General features: G+C 39.1%; 1 protein-coding gene across 2 annotated transcripts in view; it reads right to left on the reverse strand.

Annotated features, from left to right (window-relative positions):
- CTNNAL1 (catenin alpha like 1) overlaps positions 1-15,548 on the reverse strand; it is a 97,101-nt gene extending 81,553 nt beyond the window's left edge. Inside the window, exon 1 of one of the 2 annotated variants that reach the window (XM_043983052.1) lies at positions 15,251-15,548. Coding sequence is in view for 1 of the 2 variants with exons in the window: in XM_043983043.1 (XP_043838978.1) it covers positions 14,829-14,963 (135 nt within the window). In the remaining variant the exon portion in view is untranslated. Of the gene's footprint in view, positions 1-14,828; positions 15,062-15,250 lie in introns of those variants that run through there. The other variant, XM_043983043.1, reaches the window with a different exon arrangement.
- Between the last annotated feature and the right edge of the window lie 2,072 nt (positions 15,549-17,620).

Consider the following 17,620-nt stretch of genomic DNA (forward strand, 5'->3'; position numbering starts at 1 on the left):
TCGTGTAATTATAATGACTAACTCTGACCCCAGAAAGGAGATATGAAAATGTATTTCCCTCCCTTCCTTCAAGAAGTAGATAATTATGGGTATGGTTCACTGCATGGGGGAGCAAGAAGGGATATATTCAGAATATAAGATATAATAAAAATAAAATCTATCAATAATTCTTAATAAGAAGTTAAATTTTCCAAAATGATTATAGTGTGTTTTTAAAAAAAAAACCCTTCAGGGGCAGCCAGATGGCGCAGTGGATAGAGCACCGGCCCTGGAGTCAGGAGTACCTGAGTTCAAATCCGGCCTCAGACACTTAACATTTACTAGCTCTGTGACCCTGGGCAAGTCACTTAACCCCAATTGCCTCACTAAAAAAAAAATTAAAAAAAAACCCCTTCAATATGCCAGTTTCTCTCTTCAATAAATAGCAGGATTCTATTTCCCAATACAATATCCATGAGAAAGGAGAATTTAGCAACAAACATTCCACTACTGTTCAATAGAGCTGGCATTTATATAAGAGTTTAAGGTTAACAAAGCAAATTATAAACATTATTTCATTTGATCCTCACAACAATCTTGTGAAATAGATTCTATTTTTATCCCAATTTTAGAGATGAGGAAACAGAGGCTGAGAGTAGTAAATCGACTTGCCCAAGGTCACACAGGTAGGGTCTGAGACAGTACTCCAACTCGGGTCTTCCTGACTTCAAGTCCAATACTCGATCCATTCTGTTAGACCTCATTAAAAAGAGTTAGCAACAACTTTAGGCTATTTGCATATTAGCTATGGTCTTTGGTTCAATGGCCATGAACCAAATTGTCCAGATTTAATATAGTTCTTGGGTAACTGATGTTTTTTTTGGAATCCATATAAAAAAAAAACAACTGCTAAAATCAAAATAAACAGGAATGATTTCATGGCAGATATAATCTCACTGTTAAATGGCAGAAATAAAACCATCTATTTCCAAAAGCTTGATACAAACTAAGTAAATATGATGCATATCTTTCTGCATTAAACAGGTAGGTGAATACTTTCCTTTATACTGATGATATGATTTATTGTCTTTGATTGCACATTCTCTTCTGTTTGGCATTTAAAGTCTTTCACAATGGGGCAGCTAGATGGCGCAGTGGATAGAGCACTGGTCCTGAAGTCAGGAGGACCTGAGTTCAAATTCGGCTTCAGACACTTAACACTTACTGGGCAAGTCACTTAACTCCAACTGCCTTACCAAATATATATATATATAAAGTCTTTCACAATGAGGCTCCATTCTATCTTTCTAGAAAGAGAGAGACTTGGAGTCAAGAAGACGTGGGTTTGAATTCTTCTTCAGAAGAGCTGTGTGGACAAGTCACTCTCTCAGCCTCAGTTTCCTCATCTATAAAATGGAATAATAGTGGCAACTATCTTACACAGTTGTTGTGAAAATCAAATGAGATTCTGTATGTATTTCTGCAAACTTTAAAGCACTATTATATACATGTTAGCTCTTACTATTATTTCCCCTCATACACTCTATGTTCTACCCATAATGTGCTGTTTTGTATGTTTCCTATTTGGTTGTTTTGAATTCCTAGTGCTTAACACAATGCTTGATACATAGCAGGTACTCAATAACTGCTACTCTACAGACATCTCACCAACTACCTTTCTGCCCTGAAATCTCATTGCCCTGATTGGTGACTGTCTCTCCCAAAGCATTATTTCAGGAAAGTCTACCATCACATAAAGATATCAACAGAATCTTGAAAGCTTTACACTGGTCTGAAAACTAGACTCAGGCCTGGTAAATCCTATTTCTTTTTAGCTAGTTTGATTTCAGAATCTTTTGCATTCCAAGACATAAGAACTAATGTGCCAATGGATTGAATTAATAATTAGGATTCTGAAGTCTAAGAGGAAATCCACTGCCACAAGCAAGACTATTCTGCATGCCAAAATCTTTATAGTTATGCAGAACAGGCTTTGTGTGGCAGCTGCAACTGCAGGATTCCTATACTCAGATCCAGATGTTTACTTTGAAAACCAACTCTATTTCCACACTTCGCATGGGATTATAAATGGAAGAATTCATTTATACATAGCCAGGAGGAGATCTACTTATGCCAAAATGAAGTGTAGACAAGGTACATTAGGATATTCAAGACATTTCATTTGATCATTTTAAAATTTCTAGTGGCCATGGGTTAGATGTCATATCACCATATACATACAAATAAAGTATGAGACCTACCCTGAGTGAAGCACTTGGGAGGAAAAGCTATGGGCTATCTACAACTTCTAGTCAGTTCTTAGGGACTGTAGCATTCAGTGTCACTGGTATGATAAAATAATGGGATTTGGCCGACACCCAGGGGCCCCACCTGAAGATTGATTTAGAATAATTGGGTGAGACTGAGAAACTGACTGAATATCTACTTAAGAATGATTAAATCGAGACCATGCCTGACTAGCCCTGAGTGGGGTGTTGTTCTCAGAGGCTGTGGACTACTGAGGTCAGCAGGAGAGGACCCTCAACCGATCAGCTTAAAAGACCTCCCTTTTTGGGGAGGGAGACAGGAAGTAGGAAGCGGAGGCTGGCTCGATGGATCTCTCCCTTTTTGTCCAGAACTGGCTTGGTGGCAGGAGATGGAGAACAGGAGGGCCCCCCTTTCCGTCCAGGACTTTGGCGTTGTGAGGGACTTCACATGGGCTGCTAGAAAAAGCAAGGGTTTCTCTCTGGCTATACCAACTCTCTCTTCACTAACTTCTAATACAAAAGCCTAAACTCTTGCTGAATTTATCAGGGATTTTAGCCAGCTTCTCCCCAAAAAACTGGGGGAGGGCAGGTTAGGACCCACATTTAGATTTTAAACATCACACTGGACTTTGTCACAAAATTATGTCCGGGATACCATAATAGTGGTATTGGATTTGTTAACCAGAACAGCCCACCAGTGGTTTCCCCCACTGAGACCTAGTTACCTACTTTACTCTTCAATGTTCTCTCTCCTCCTGCTCCATAAGCTCTAAGTCTCTATAGTTCTGTAGCCTGGCTTGCTGCTAGCACATTTCATATTTCATCAGCCCATCTCAATCCTGACTTTCATTCTTTAGTTAAAACCCAGGGAAAGTTCATCATGAAAGGGAGAATCCCAGCATTAAATTAAATGGAAGGGCTACAGACAGAAGGACCATGCCTCCAACATAAACCCCTAAATGTCAACATTTGGTACAGATCCCATAACATGTCCTGGCCTTCAGGTATATGATGCTTGGTAGCTGGATTTTCAAGGCCTAGGAGGGGAGAACTTTATTGCCTGCATTAAAAAAAAAATGTCATCCTACTGGGACACCAAGCAAACCAAGTGCCCTGAACTGCTTTTTTTTTTTCATTTTGTGAACTGGAGCTACAATATGTGACCTTCTACCTCTTTCTCTAGTCTTTCTGGTATTTCATCAGGCCTCTATGGACTACCATTTCTAATATGCCATGTTGATAAATGTCATATTTCAGTCTCTTCCCACTTTGGTTCTACCTCACTTATTAAGTAACCACTAGTCCTGTTAGCTAACTTCAAATCTGATCCCCCCCCCCCCATTCTGAATAGGACAGATGGAATTGTAGGTTAATTATTGCCAGAAAAAGAAACTGAATTACATCAACTACATCAAAATAAAGTTGACTGGATTTTGTAGGCATTAACCATTTAATTAACCCTATCTATCAGGTCAACTCTTTCAGCTATCTGTAAATACATTTCACAGCAAACATCCTAGATGATGTAATATTATACAGTTTTTCTTAAAATTAGATGTTCTTTAAAGGATATAAAGAGATTGTTTTTTATGGTTAAAGATAGTTAACTGGTAACTCTTATCCTAATAATTATTTAGATTAAAGATACTTCTTCATCTCACATAATGAGGGTGAACAAATAACCATATATACAAATGAGAAAGCTGTTGACCCTTGAATCTCACTGTCATCTTAACTGGTCAAAGTAGGAAAGAATACACACAGAGTTAGATGCCAAAATACATTTTCTTCAAAAGGGAGAAGGTTAAAGGGAGAATTAGAAGGAAAGTGGATTGAGAGAGAGGTTAATCCTAAGAAAAACACACTAAGGATGTACAAAAATAATTCTTTTGATTTGGCAATCAATGGGAATCTGAGGGAGATGCTCATAAATTGGGGAATGGATGAACAAGTTACAATATGTACATGTAATGCAATTCTGTTGTGCTATAAGAAATGATGAAATGGATGGTTTCAAAGAAACCTGGGAAGACTTATGTGAACTCATGCAGTGAAGTAAACAGAACCAGGTAAACAATTTATATAATAACAATATGACAAAGACAAACAAATTTGAAAGAATTAGAAACTCTTTATCAGCATAATGACTAACCACAACTCCTGAGAACTAATGATGAAACATTTTACCCACCTCCTAATAGAGAGGTACGTTCAATGCAGAATGAGATATGTTTTATGGGATGTGGCCAATGCAGAAATGTTTTCTTTGACTATACTTGGATATAACCAGGGTTTTGTTTTTCTTTCATTCTGAATTGGGAGGGGGGTGGCATTAGAGTGGGAGGGAGGAAATGGATATTTGCTGATTGAAAAAAAATAAAATTTTTTTTTTAAAAAAACGTAACAAGTATAAACTCAATAAATTAAATTCTTCATTTGTTCTAAGTGTAAAAAAAAAAAAGATACTTCTTCTATGCTAATGGTGCAGAACTCTAGGGTTCCAATCAAGTAGAGGTACAACCTAACATTATTTATTGATTATATTAAAATACATTAGCCAAAACAATGTCATGGTGACAACTAATTTAATTCTGATCTTAAACAGAAGAAGAGAACACTTTTCATATACACAGTAGAATAGGAAAAGATTATAGAGTGTGTCCCAAAAATCTTAGTGCAGTTTAAAACTTTAACAGCTTTCCCTTTAATAGCTTAAAACTGCACTAAGACTTCTAGGATACTCTCTATATGAAATCTTGAATCTCCCTATAAGATCATGAATCTCCATAGTTATTTCTATAGGAAAAAATGTTTTATGCACAAATTCTAAGGAGTTTGATGATGATAAGTAGACTGGTAGAGGAGTTAAATGCCTTGGAGTGCTTGCTTACATCATTACTAACTGATCTGCATTTCAGAGAACTGGCTCAAGGTTACAGTCAAAGCTTTACAATGTTAGAATGGGCTTTATTTATAGGGTACTAATGATGCCACTGGAAAAAAATGACCCTGGTTGTTGCAACATTATGTGGGGGTATATTTGTTACAAATGCTTGAAAAGATACAAGGGTGTTGTTTTTTTCTTCTGTGAAAAATAATATCTCTAGAGCTGCAGGAAATGGCCCCAGCTTAAAATAGGTTGGCCTATATGGGTGAGAATACAAGTTTAGTTCTGGAACTTTTCACCAGTGATTTCATTTTTAATCACCTACTTCAGTGACATGACTAAAGTGAATAGTCATGGAACAAAATCTTAATACCATCATGAGTAGTAGCTAAGGTACAGAGCTTGTACTTTAATGAACAATTGAGAATATTTGTTTTATAGGAACTTAAGAGAGTTTGATAGTGAAATGACTGTGATCAAAGGCTCTGATATTTAAAATAGTCTAAAAGTCATGGTAACTATTCATTCATGTAGAATTTTAAATTCTAGCCTAGTATTGGATCATCAGAGTGAAGTAGCCAGGACATATTTTATTGATATAAATTTTTTAAACTTTTTTTTATTTTATTTTTTCCATATAAATATTTCATTATTTTCCAGTTACATTAGAGATAGTTTTCAACATTTGTTTTTATAAGATTTCTAATTTCAAATTTTTCTCCATCCCTCCCCAAGAGAGCAAGTAATCTGATATAGGTTATGGATGTACAATCACATTAAACATATTTCTGCATTAGTCATGTTATAAGAGAAGAATCAGAGCAAAAAGGAAAAACCTTAAAAAAGAAAAACAACAACAACAACAAAAAACAGTAGAAATAGTATGGTTCGATCTGCATCTAGATTCCACAGTGTTTTTTTTCTGGATTTGGAGAACATTTTCCAATTGATATAAAATTAATGTCATATCTTTTACCTTTATGCAGGGTCAATAAAATGTTTATTTATTTAAATAGATCTTGAGGGAAAGAAGCAGGCTATTCTGCCACACCGATGTCCATCAAGCCAACTAGCCCTTCATATTGGCGTCTTTTGTTCCTGGCAAACCACCAACAAGCTGAAGTCTTTCCTCTAGGTTTTTTGTTGTTGTTTTTGACACTAAGCTGATGCCAATGGAGCACAAAGATCACCCACTGGTCACCCCTCACACCAGCTACCTGATCAGGCCATCTTCTTTTCTGGTTATACAGATCTCTAATGACATTCTTGATGTTGCTTTTCCTTTGTAATTGGTAATGCCTATTAATGTCCACCAGCTATTTCTCTATTGCCTTTCTGGTAACCATCAATTTGAATTCACTGGATACTACAGTATCCCATGCCTCACAGCCATATAGCAGAGCTAGAATATTTACAAAAGAAAAGGCATTGACTGGCACGAGGCTCAGGAATCATCCAGAACCTCCCAAAGGAGAACCATAATTATCTGAAAGCATTCATTCTAATTTTCCACAAAAGAAAAACCAAGCGGATAAAGAATGTTTATTTCCCAGTCTGTGATACATAGCTGAATGACCCAGAGTTCCTTCAGTTCATCTTGGACACTGTGAATGAGCAATGAACCAGGTCCAGAACTGAAAAGAAGGAAGAAAAGGGGTTGTTGAACTGCTTAGGGAAATTGCTTTTATTAATCTAAGCTTATCTTTGAAAAAATAAAAGACCCATTGATTTTTTTCTAATGATACTTGTAATTATGAACCTAAGAAAATAAGACTGAAGAGATAGGGGCTAATAGGCCCAAGTGTTCCTATCTTTCCATCTGTTTCAGAGAAAAAAGTTTCTAGACTTCTTTCCCAAAATAGTCCTTAGTTCCATAATCTCAATTTGACTCCTCAAACATTATTAACTACCAACTGCACAAATGGGGTATTGTAGAGAAACATCCTTTTCTCCCTCTTCCAGGGGAAGCATATTAAATATCTCCCCAGCCACCAACAATTCCTCCCCCTTTTCCTTTCCTTTAGTATACTGCTAATTACACGGCATATGCTGAAATACAAATAAGCATATTTTCCTTGATCAGTGGTTGTACTACATCACTCCTTCTCCACCCCTTTTGTACAAAAGAAGGTATATAATAAATATCTGATGAATGAACTCTGATCCACCAAAATTAGTTCCCACGGTAGACTCCTTTTTCTCTTAATGGTTTCCGGACTTAAACATGAATCACACGAGACAACATATATAAAGCACTTTGCAAGCTTAAAATGTTATATAAATACTTGATATTTTTTAAACTGGCATCACAGATTCATATTTGACTCCATTTACCAATCACTAAGTTTTGCTGAGTCTTTTTTTTAAATGTATCTCACATCTGTCTCTTTCTCTCTCCATCCCTACTACTATATAATAGTATATTGTTTACCCAAGGCGAACCATGGTTACTCAGTTTCTTTAAAAATTGTTTTTCTTTAAAGCTACTTTTAGCATGAATTCTTATCAAAAGATCTTTGAAAATCTGAATAAAGTCATTAGTTCTTCTTGTCTACATACTTATTCATCATTTCCAAAGAACTTTAAAAATTAGAGTGATATTATTTTTCCTTTCAGAAACTATGCTAATTTTATTCAACTGATTATCACAGAATTATAGAATATTAAATTATAAGGAAATGTAGAGATTATCTAGTCCAGTCTCCTTCACAATGTGGTGGTACTCTTTCAAGGAAAGAATAACTCATAAAAGGTAGTAGTCTCTGGTTGAACATTTCCAATATTGAGAAGCTCACTACTGGATGAGGCAGCACAATCTATTGTTGGACAGCTCCAATTGTTAAAAGTGTGTGTGTACACATACACACACAAATAATCTTTACCTTTTTGCAACTTCCACATATTGGTCCTAGTTTTGTCTTCTGAAATAATAGAAAAAAATCATTCCCTCTACATGACAGCTCACATCCAGTCCATTTTTCTCAACTTTTCCCTGATGACATAGTTTTTAGATCCCTCACTATCTTGGTTGCATTCCAAATACAGTCTAGTTTGTTAATATCCCACCTGAAAGTATGAAAGCCAGAAATGGATACAATATTCTAAATGTAGCCGGAGTAGTACAGAGTACTATAGGACTATTACCTCTTTTATCATAGACATCATGTTCTGTACTTGATGGACATTTTATAAATGTTTGTTGAATTGAGTTGATACAGCCCAAGATTACATTAGTTTTTAATAAGCAATTGCCTCAAACTTATGACTCATATTAAATTTGTACAAAGTCATATAAAATCCTTGGGTCTTTTCACACATGAATTGCTGCTAATATAACAGATGACAAAAATCAGTATTCATAGGATCATAGAGTTGGAAAAGACCACAGATCATCTAGTGCAAGGGTTACCAAACTACAGCCTGAGGATGGAATCTGCCCCAAAGCTCATTCTGGTGTGTGGTGCCAGTGGTTTTTACATTTTTAAACACAATAACACCTCATTTAAATTTGTAAAAACCCTTTCTACCTCATGGCCCTACAGAAAAAGGGTAGTGACTGATCCCTGATCTAGTAAGAGGAGGAAATTGAGACCCAGAGAAGTACAGTAACTGGTCCCAAATCAAACAAGTACTAAGCAGCAGAGACTGAGAGAACCAAGGTCCTCTGACTCCAAATTTAGTACTATTCAAAAAATGATTTCAAAAAGTTTCAAAACTGGGTCAAAATTACAAAGATTACATTTATCGGGGCTAAAAGCTAGATTCAAAAATCACTTTCAAAAATATAGGATAGCTAGAAGAGAATTTTTGCTTGGCAACAGTCCATGTTAAATTTATCTAGGCTTTTTAGTTGACCACAAGCTCAATATTGGCCAACAAGTGAGATGGTACTACTTAAAAATGAATTAAACCCATCTTAGTGTTCACAGGGCAGTAAGAAATATACCTACTGTACTTTGCACTGATCAAACAATATGTAAAATAGTAATGTTTATTATGGACACTACATTTTAAAAAAATAATATTTTATTTTCCCCAGTTACATGTAAAGACAATTTAAAATATTTAGTTTCAAATATTTTGAATTTCAAATTTTCTCTCTCCCTCATTCATCTCCCCCACTCCCTGAGACAGTAAGCAATTTGCTATAGGTTATACATGTTCAATCATGTGAAACATATTACCATATCAGTCATGTTGTGGAAGAAGACACAGACCCAAAGGAAACAAAAATGAAAAAAATATAGAAAGTGAAAAATAGTATTCTTCTATCTGCATTCAGACTCCATCAGTTCTTTCTCTGGAGGTAGACACTACATTTTAAGAGAAACACTGATAAGCTAGACTTCATTCTGGAAGGCTGATGTGAAAGGAAGAGTTGAAAGAACAAGGATAGGGGGCAGCTAGGTGGCTCAGTGGATAAAGCACCACTGGATTCAGGAGGACCTGAGTTCAAATTTGACCTCAGACACTTGACACTTACTAACTGTGTGACCCTGGGCAAGTCACTTAACCCTCACTGCCCTGACCAAGAAAGAAAGAAAGAATGAAAGAACAAGGATATTTGGCTTGAGGAAGAGACACCCCCCCCCAAAATAAAGGGAGACAATAGCTATAATGTCTAGCATAGTATCTTCCTACAAATGGCAATAATATGATTATTATGAGTATAACTGGCATTTATGAAAAGCAGCATGATATAAAGGGGTGGTCATGGAGCCAAGAAGACTTGGATTCAGCTCCTTCCTTTGATATATACTCGCTATGTAATTATGGGCAAATAGTTTAATCTCTTGGTGCCACATGCAATTCTGTATAATTATAAGTTAGAAAAATTGCTAATGGTCTGTACAGGTGAAGAGAGTTTCCATGCCAGAAATTCCTGAAACTACAAGTTGTGCAGAAATAAAAATAAAACAAAAAACAATGGGCACATCTATATGTAGACATATATATAGATATATACATGCAGATATGTCTATATACACACATATATATATAGTTCACAAACCACTTTGCATACATTATTTCAGTTGAGCCTTTGAAGTAGACAATTCTGTCTACAATCTACAGTTATAGAAACTAAAGCTCAGGAGTTAAGTAATTTATTTGCTCAGTATCAGAGGCAGAATTTGAATCCAAGTTTTCATTATACCTTGGTGGGCCCTCTATCCATTATGCCACATGGTAGGTATTCAAAAAGTACCTGTTGAATGAATAGCTACCTTCAAATATCTAAAGGACTGTCATGGAGAAAGGAAGATTTATTCAATGTTGCTCCAAAGGACAAAATTAGGATCAAGAGTGAAAGTTACAGGAAGGTGGGATAAGACTTTTCTAACAATTAGAGTTTCCCAACAATGAAAAAAACTTCCCTATTAGTGACAAACCACTCCAGTATCTTTGCCAAGAAAAAAAGCCTCATGAACAGTATGACCATGGGGTCATGAAGAGTTGGACACAATTGAAAGACTGAACAACAACAACAAATAATTAGTGAGCTTACTGACAATGGAAGTGCTGAAGTGAAGCCTAGATGACCAACTGTTAGGAATGTTAGAAGAGATTCCTCCTTTACAAGAGGGTTGGATCATCTAACCTGGGGACCCCTCCAGCTTTAAGTTTCTACATTCTAAAATTTTCTAGGCCTTTGAAGCCTTCTAGGTATAGCTTGCAAAATGTTGACTCAACCAACATCACTTAAATTTGTAAACTTTAAAGTATTATGTCATATACTAGCATTATTGTTAAGAATAACAGAAACAGCAACACATGCTAATCAGCCAGTGATGTGGGAATACAGGGACTGAGGCTAAGGCTGATGGATTCCTCGAATTCTGGAGTTTTGAGCTACAGTTGAGCTAAAACCAATTGGCGTCCACATTAAGCCTGTCACTAATATGCTGAGCTCCTTGGAACTGAGGGTTAGCAAGCTGTCTAAGGAGGGGCAACCCAGTTTATGAGCAAGTTAAAGCTAAAAAGTTTTGGAGGGGCAGCTAGGTGGATAAAGCACTGGCCCTGGATTCAGGAGGACCTGCAAAAAAATAAAAATAAAAAGTATTTGAACCAGGCCCAAGTGGCTGCTATACTTCCAGCAGAGGTAAGGCAGGGAGACTCGATCTCAAAATAATAAAAATGATAACAATAATATGTACAAACATGCTAACCAAATCCCACTGCAATGTTAGGAAACCCAGTTGATAAAATGTTTGATTAAGCACTTAAGACTCAAACTGGATCATCACTTTCTTGCTTTATAAATCAACTGGAAACGGTAGGTCTATTAATTGAAAGATTTCTCTATATTCTGAACCTGCTGGGACACTATGACAATGTCAACATACATTCAGCATTCCCAAAATATTTAACATGGCATAGGGAAAAGAGTACTGAATTTGGATTAAGAAGACCTGGGTTCAAATTTGACTGCCATTTACTATTTGGCTGTTATTTGCCCTCTGGGCCTCAGTTTTCTCACTTGTAAAATAAAAGGGTTAGACTATATTTCTTTTTTGTTTTGTTTTGTTTTTTGCAGGGCAATGAGGGTTAAGTAACTTGCCCAGGATCACACAGCTAGTAAGTGTCAAGTGTTTGAAGCTGGATTTGAACTCAGTTCCTCCTGAATCCAGTGCTTTATCCACTGCGCCACCTAGCTGCCCCCTAGACTATATTTCTAATGCCATTTCCAGTTCTAAGCCCTAAAATCCTAAATCATCTGCCATGGTTACTTGACTACTTCTTATACCTAGTAGTGTGGTCTCTCTGAGGCTCTCCTTCCATCAAATAATGATGTTCCAACTGGAGAAGGGGGTGGTTAGGGAAGGAAAGGGGAATACTGCAAAGGTGCTTGGTTCTACTGATGTTCTTGCTCCTCTGTCCCCTTCCAGTGCAGGGCTCATTTTCCTGCCAAGACAAAGGAAATGGAAGTACAAAAACCCTAATTTGAAGTTCCTTCAATTTTTTGCTATTGATAAGCTGGGCCTACAGTGGCTGTGGCCACAGTAGCATCAGCTCTCATTTTTACCTCTTTTTTTCATGCCACAACTATCTCTTTCTCCCTGCCAAGTTTAGTTAGCCCCAATGTTATCCATCTCCTACTATCTCTAACTTCTCTTAATACTGCATCAATGTTTCAATTCCTTATTGGTCTCAAGTCTCTGTAAAGACTTATTTTAAGTTTAAATCTTGGCTGTCCTGGAACATATCTCCATCGTATAACATTGTTGCTATAGCACTGTCTCTTGTGATGTTTTGCCTAGTGTCCTGTTTTTATGGAATCAATTCATGTCATCGGGTGGGGTGTGCCTGTACCAACTTGTTCTAAGTCTTGTTTCTCTAACAGTACTACTGCTCTTGCTTCTACCATCTCCAGGACATAATCCTTCTTATAAGAGATGCTATATTAAATTTTCTTCAGATACTGTTTTATCAAATCACCTCCCTGCTAATGAACCTATAGTAGCCAATATGATGCTATCAGATACAAACTCCTCAGTTTGGTCTTAAAGACTCTCAACCAAGCCCCCCTTTCCATTCCAATCTAATGTAGGTGTTAAGTCATAGTTTATGAACAGAAAAGTGGGGAGGAAGAATTGAGAGAGAACTTGCCGAAGAGAGATTTTAAGCTTTCAGGACTGGAGTTAGTGATAAAAGATGGTGAAAGGATGAGGATACTGAGGACAACAAGTTTAAAATGGTAATGGGACATCCAAGTAGGGTAAAAGGACAGTGAGAAAGGTGTAGGTTGAAGATGTAAATTAAGGAGCAACATTAGTATTTGGTATCAACTAAGTAAGCAAAGTGAAAGGATAAAGATACCACCCACAGTAAGTTTAAAATGTCAAAGGGACATCCAAGTAGACTAAAAAGATAGCATGAAAGGGCTAAGCTGAAGATGTAAATTAAGGAGCAAAGTATTTAGTGTCTACTAAGTAAGCAGACGCATTTTTGTGAAATTCCCCAAGGCACTGTGTGGAAGCAGGAGAGAAAAGGACCCCAAACTAAAGCCTTGGAGTTCAAAGATAGTTTATGGGGGGGGGGAGATCACAAAAGAAAGAAAAGGAAGGAAGGAAGACAAAGAAAGAGAGGTCAGGGAAATCTAAGAATGGATACAGCAGCATTACCTTTAGAAAGCTAAAAGTCTAAAGAGTTTCAATAAAGAAGGAATGTCAACACTAGCAAAGGCAGTAGAAAGGTCAAGACAGCTGATTATGTATGGGATTTGGCCAGGAAGAATCAATAACGACTAGATGCAGTAGTTTCAAAGACACAGGAGGATGGCAGCCAAATTACAGAAACTTAAGGAAAAACCAAGTAGTAAATAGAAAACAAAAGATCACTACTCTGAGAAATTTGGAGATTAAGAGAAATGGGTAGACAGAACCTTCTTTGGTAAAGTTTACAAAATGTACCAGGTATGATAAATATGTTTGGACAGCTAAACAGAATTTAATTATTCTGAATATTCAGAGGCCTTAAGCAACTGCCAAGACAATAAGTAATAAGTAAAAAAAGTGCAATCAGAATTTTAAAATCTGAATTTTAAAACATATTTACTCAAATAACAAAGAGATACACAAAGCACATTTTCTTTCAGTTCAAACCATTCCACACTCTACCCTCCCTTTTACCTATTATCTAGATTTCCTTTTTAAAACTTGGTCAACATGCTGGATGCCCCCCGCCCCCAAATGTATTTCCACTTTCAGGCTGCAACTTAAGCGCAAGCGCAAGCGCGCGCACACACAGACAGACACAGACACAGACACACATACGCGCGCGCACGTTCGGACATACACACACACCCCTCCAAGGGATATACATTTATTTGTTAACCTACGCAGTGCCCCCCAAACGTTTTTTCGCTTTAAGACTGCACCTTAAGCGCGCACAAACAAATACACACACTCACACTCTTCCAAGGGACATACATTCATTTGGTCAACCTGCGCAGTACCCCCAAAATGTATTTCCACTTTAAGATGGCCCCTTAAACACACATACATACATACATACACACATACATACATACATACACACACACATACACACACACCTCTTCCAAGGGCTATACATTTATTTTATGCCATTGGGGTGTACCTTTCAGGGTGATTACCATCTTTGGCTTGCGGTTTGCTGCCTGCCCTCTAGGCACACAAAGAAAAAGACAGAACTAACAGGAAGATTTCACCACTTTCACTAAGTCTGGGCAGCAGATCCCGTAGCCCGGGGCTCCCCGCCTACACCTCCCCTCCCTTCCGCCGCTGCCTGCGGCCCCCCACCCGCCCGCCCGCCCTCCCGGGCTGCAGGGCTGCGTGCCTTCCAGTCTCGCGTACTCGAGAGACCCACAGGAAACTTTAGGGCTCGGCGGGCCCCCGCTCCAGCAGGGAAGCCTCCCCTCCACACACACACGACACAGTGTGCGGGGTTCTCGGAGACCGTTAAGGAGACAAGACACGGGCGGGATGGACAAAAGTCACGCCGCCCTCCCACTCTGCTCGGCTCCTCCGGAGTTTGGGGAGGAATCGGGCGCCCCCGCGCTCTCTGCGGCCGGCCGCCATCGCCCGCCCGCTTCCTCTGCCTCCGGCGCCCGGGCCCTGCGGCCCCGGGGCCCGAGAGGGGGGTAAGGGGGCCCCGAGGCCGCGCGCGGGTCAGAGGGTCAGGGGGGTCTGGGCTCGCGCGGGACGCGATCTTACCTGCGACACTAGCGGAAGAAGGGTCTGCTCCACCGAGCGAGTTTTGATCTCCAGTCCGGAGTCAAAGCCAAAGCCCGGGAAGTTTAGCGAGGAAACCCCCAAGGCGCCGCCGCCGCCGCCGGGAGAAGTGGCCATGGTGGTCCGCGACGGCGGAGCAGGCCCACAGCGCTCCCCGACCCGCACCACACTCCACCACAGTCCCAGCCGTCACACCGCCGCCGCTGCCGCCCCCGGCGCCACCAAAGCTGCTGCGACCGCCGCGCTCCGCCCCTGCCCCGCCCCCGTCCGGCTCGCGCCGCCCGCCCCCCTCCGCTGGGGGGGAGGAGGGGCCCAGCGCGCGGACTGAGGGGGCAGCCCCCGAGAGGCGAGAAGTGGCTCTAAAGCTTCCTCCTCCCTCCGCGGCGGCGTGGCCTCGGGCTTACCTGCGCCAAGGTCCCGGAGGCGGCGCGCACCAGAGGTGTCAAGGTGCCAGGTAAACCCCAGAGGTGGACTCGTTCCACAGAGATGGACCTGGCTGAAACTGCCACCGCAGAACCAACCTTGGGATGGTCTGATAAAGGACGTAGACATCAAAGAGCATTGGCCCCTCCAAGCTAAGCTCTACCTGGAAAGTGTTTGCTGTAAGAGTCTTTTGGGGTGTTTCCGAGAGTGCCTCCGTTCACGTTTCAACATAGTTCCTTTTAATTTATTCCTGGGGAAATCATGCCCTCAGGCCTCTCAAATACCTTTGTTATACACACCCTAACCCGGAGCAGAAGGAAAAGTTATTGATTCACTCATCTAACAAATATTTGAGCTCCAAAGGTGTTGGAAGGAAGTAAGAGAGAAAGAGGAGGAGGAGGGGAGAAAAGGAAAGAAGGGAGGAAAAGAAGGAAAGAAGAAAGGAAGAGGAACGTTTCTTTTTTTGTAGACTATAATAATTGCTTCACAAACTGTTCATTATAAAGGGGTTGGACGGAAGGATATTTAGGGTCTCTTCTAGCTAGATCTAAATGCTAGGATCTTTTGATATTTCTGATCTGCCTAGCTAAAGGCTCAGACCTGGAAAAGAGGAGTCAGTTTTCCTAGACTCAACCCCTTTGACTGAGTGGAGGGAGGGAGATCCCCTTTATCCTCTAATGTTCCCTGTTGCAAAGACACTTGCAAATTGTCAATAGGTGGTACCGTGGATAGAGCACTTGACCTGAAATCAGGAAGACCAGAGTTCAAATATTGCCTCAGACATTTACTAGCTGTGTTACCCTGGGCAGATCCCTTAGTCTCCTTCAATCTTAGTTTCCTCATCTATTAAACTGGAATAACAATAGAACCTACCTCCTATGGTTGTTATAAGGTTAGCATGAGATAATACTTGCAAATATTTTGCAACCTTAAATTGTTATATAAATTCTAGCTATTTAATTAGGACCCAAGATTCTAAACGGCAATCAAACTGACAATTACTTTTTTATTTAGTAAATTATTTTTAAATTACAAGGTCAGTTATAGAACCACAATCTCTTTTAGGTTCTTAATTTTAAGAAATATTTTGTTTTAAGATCAAGATCTATCTTCTCATCCTCTAACCCCATCTCCCCTACTACTAAGAACACAAGAAAAACAAGTTATTACCAATATGTATACTCAATTAAAGCAAATTTCCACATTGACTATGTAAAAAAAAATTGTCATGTTCTCAGTTCTTTATCTTTCTATCAACAAGTAAGTAGCACGTTTCTTTATTAAGCCTCTGGCATCTTGGTTGGTCATTACATTGCTAAGAGTTTAACAATAGTATTCCACCATATTTAAATACAAAACTTGTTTTTCATTCCACGATTTATGGGCACCCCCTCAGATTTCCATTCTTTGCCACCTCAAAAAAAGCTATACATATTTTTGTACATCTTTAGACTTTATTTTGTTTAGGATGAATCCCTCTCTTAATTTGCCCCCCCCCTTTAATTTCACCACCCCAGTTTCTTCTTTTGCTTCTATTTTCTTGTTTAGTGAAATGCATTTCTGTATGCTGCACTTGTGAGTGTGTGTATTCTTTCTTATTTTGGTCAGTTCAGAAGAGTGTAAAGTTCAAGTCTCTGCCACCTCCCCACTTGTTTGTATAGATATCCACATGGGCACCCTGATTATTTGGGACAATTTCCCCTAATCTTCCTTTCCCTTCTCCCCCATCCCAGTGTATTTCTCTTTCCCTCTTATTTTTTTCTTAAATTCATTAAGATATAATATAACCACTTTTAAACCTTGTCTAATTGAATTCCCTGTATGAGTCCTGATGATGATAGGGATCAGAGGGGACATGTATCATCTCCCCATATCTGAATGTAAGCAGTTTATGCTTGTCTAGCCCTTTATCATTTTTCATTCATGCTAACTTTTTACATTTCTCTTTCCTGCTATATTTAACCTTCAAAGTTTCTCTACAGCTCTGGTCTTTTCATCAGAAATGCTTGGAAGTCTTCTATTTCATTAAAAATACACTTTCCTGGGGCAGCTAGGTGGCACAGTGGATAAAGCACTGGCCCTAGATTAAGGAGCACCCGAGTTCAAATCCAGCCTCAGACACTTGACACTTATTAGCTGTGTGACCCTGGGCAAGTCACTTAACCCTCATTGCTCCTGCAAAAGAAAAAATACACTTTCCCTTTTGTAGCATTGTACTCAGTTTAGTTGGGTAGGTTATTCTTGGCTATAAGCTCATATCCTTTGCTATCTGGAATATCATATTTATTCCAAGTTCTCCATTCCTTTACAATGGTGGCTGATAAATCATGTGTCATTCTACCTGTGGCTCC

This window comes from Dromiciops gliroides, chromosome 1 (assembly GCF_019393635.1).
Source record: "Dromiciops gliroides isolate mDroGli1 chromosome 1, mDroGli1.pri, whole genome shotgun sequence".
Lineage (NCBI taxonomy): Eukaryota > Metazoa > Chordata > Mammalia > Microbiotheria > Microbiotheriidae > Dromiciops > Dromiciops gliroides.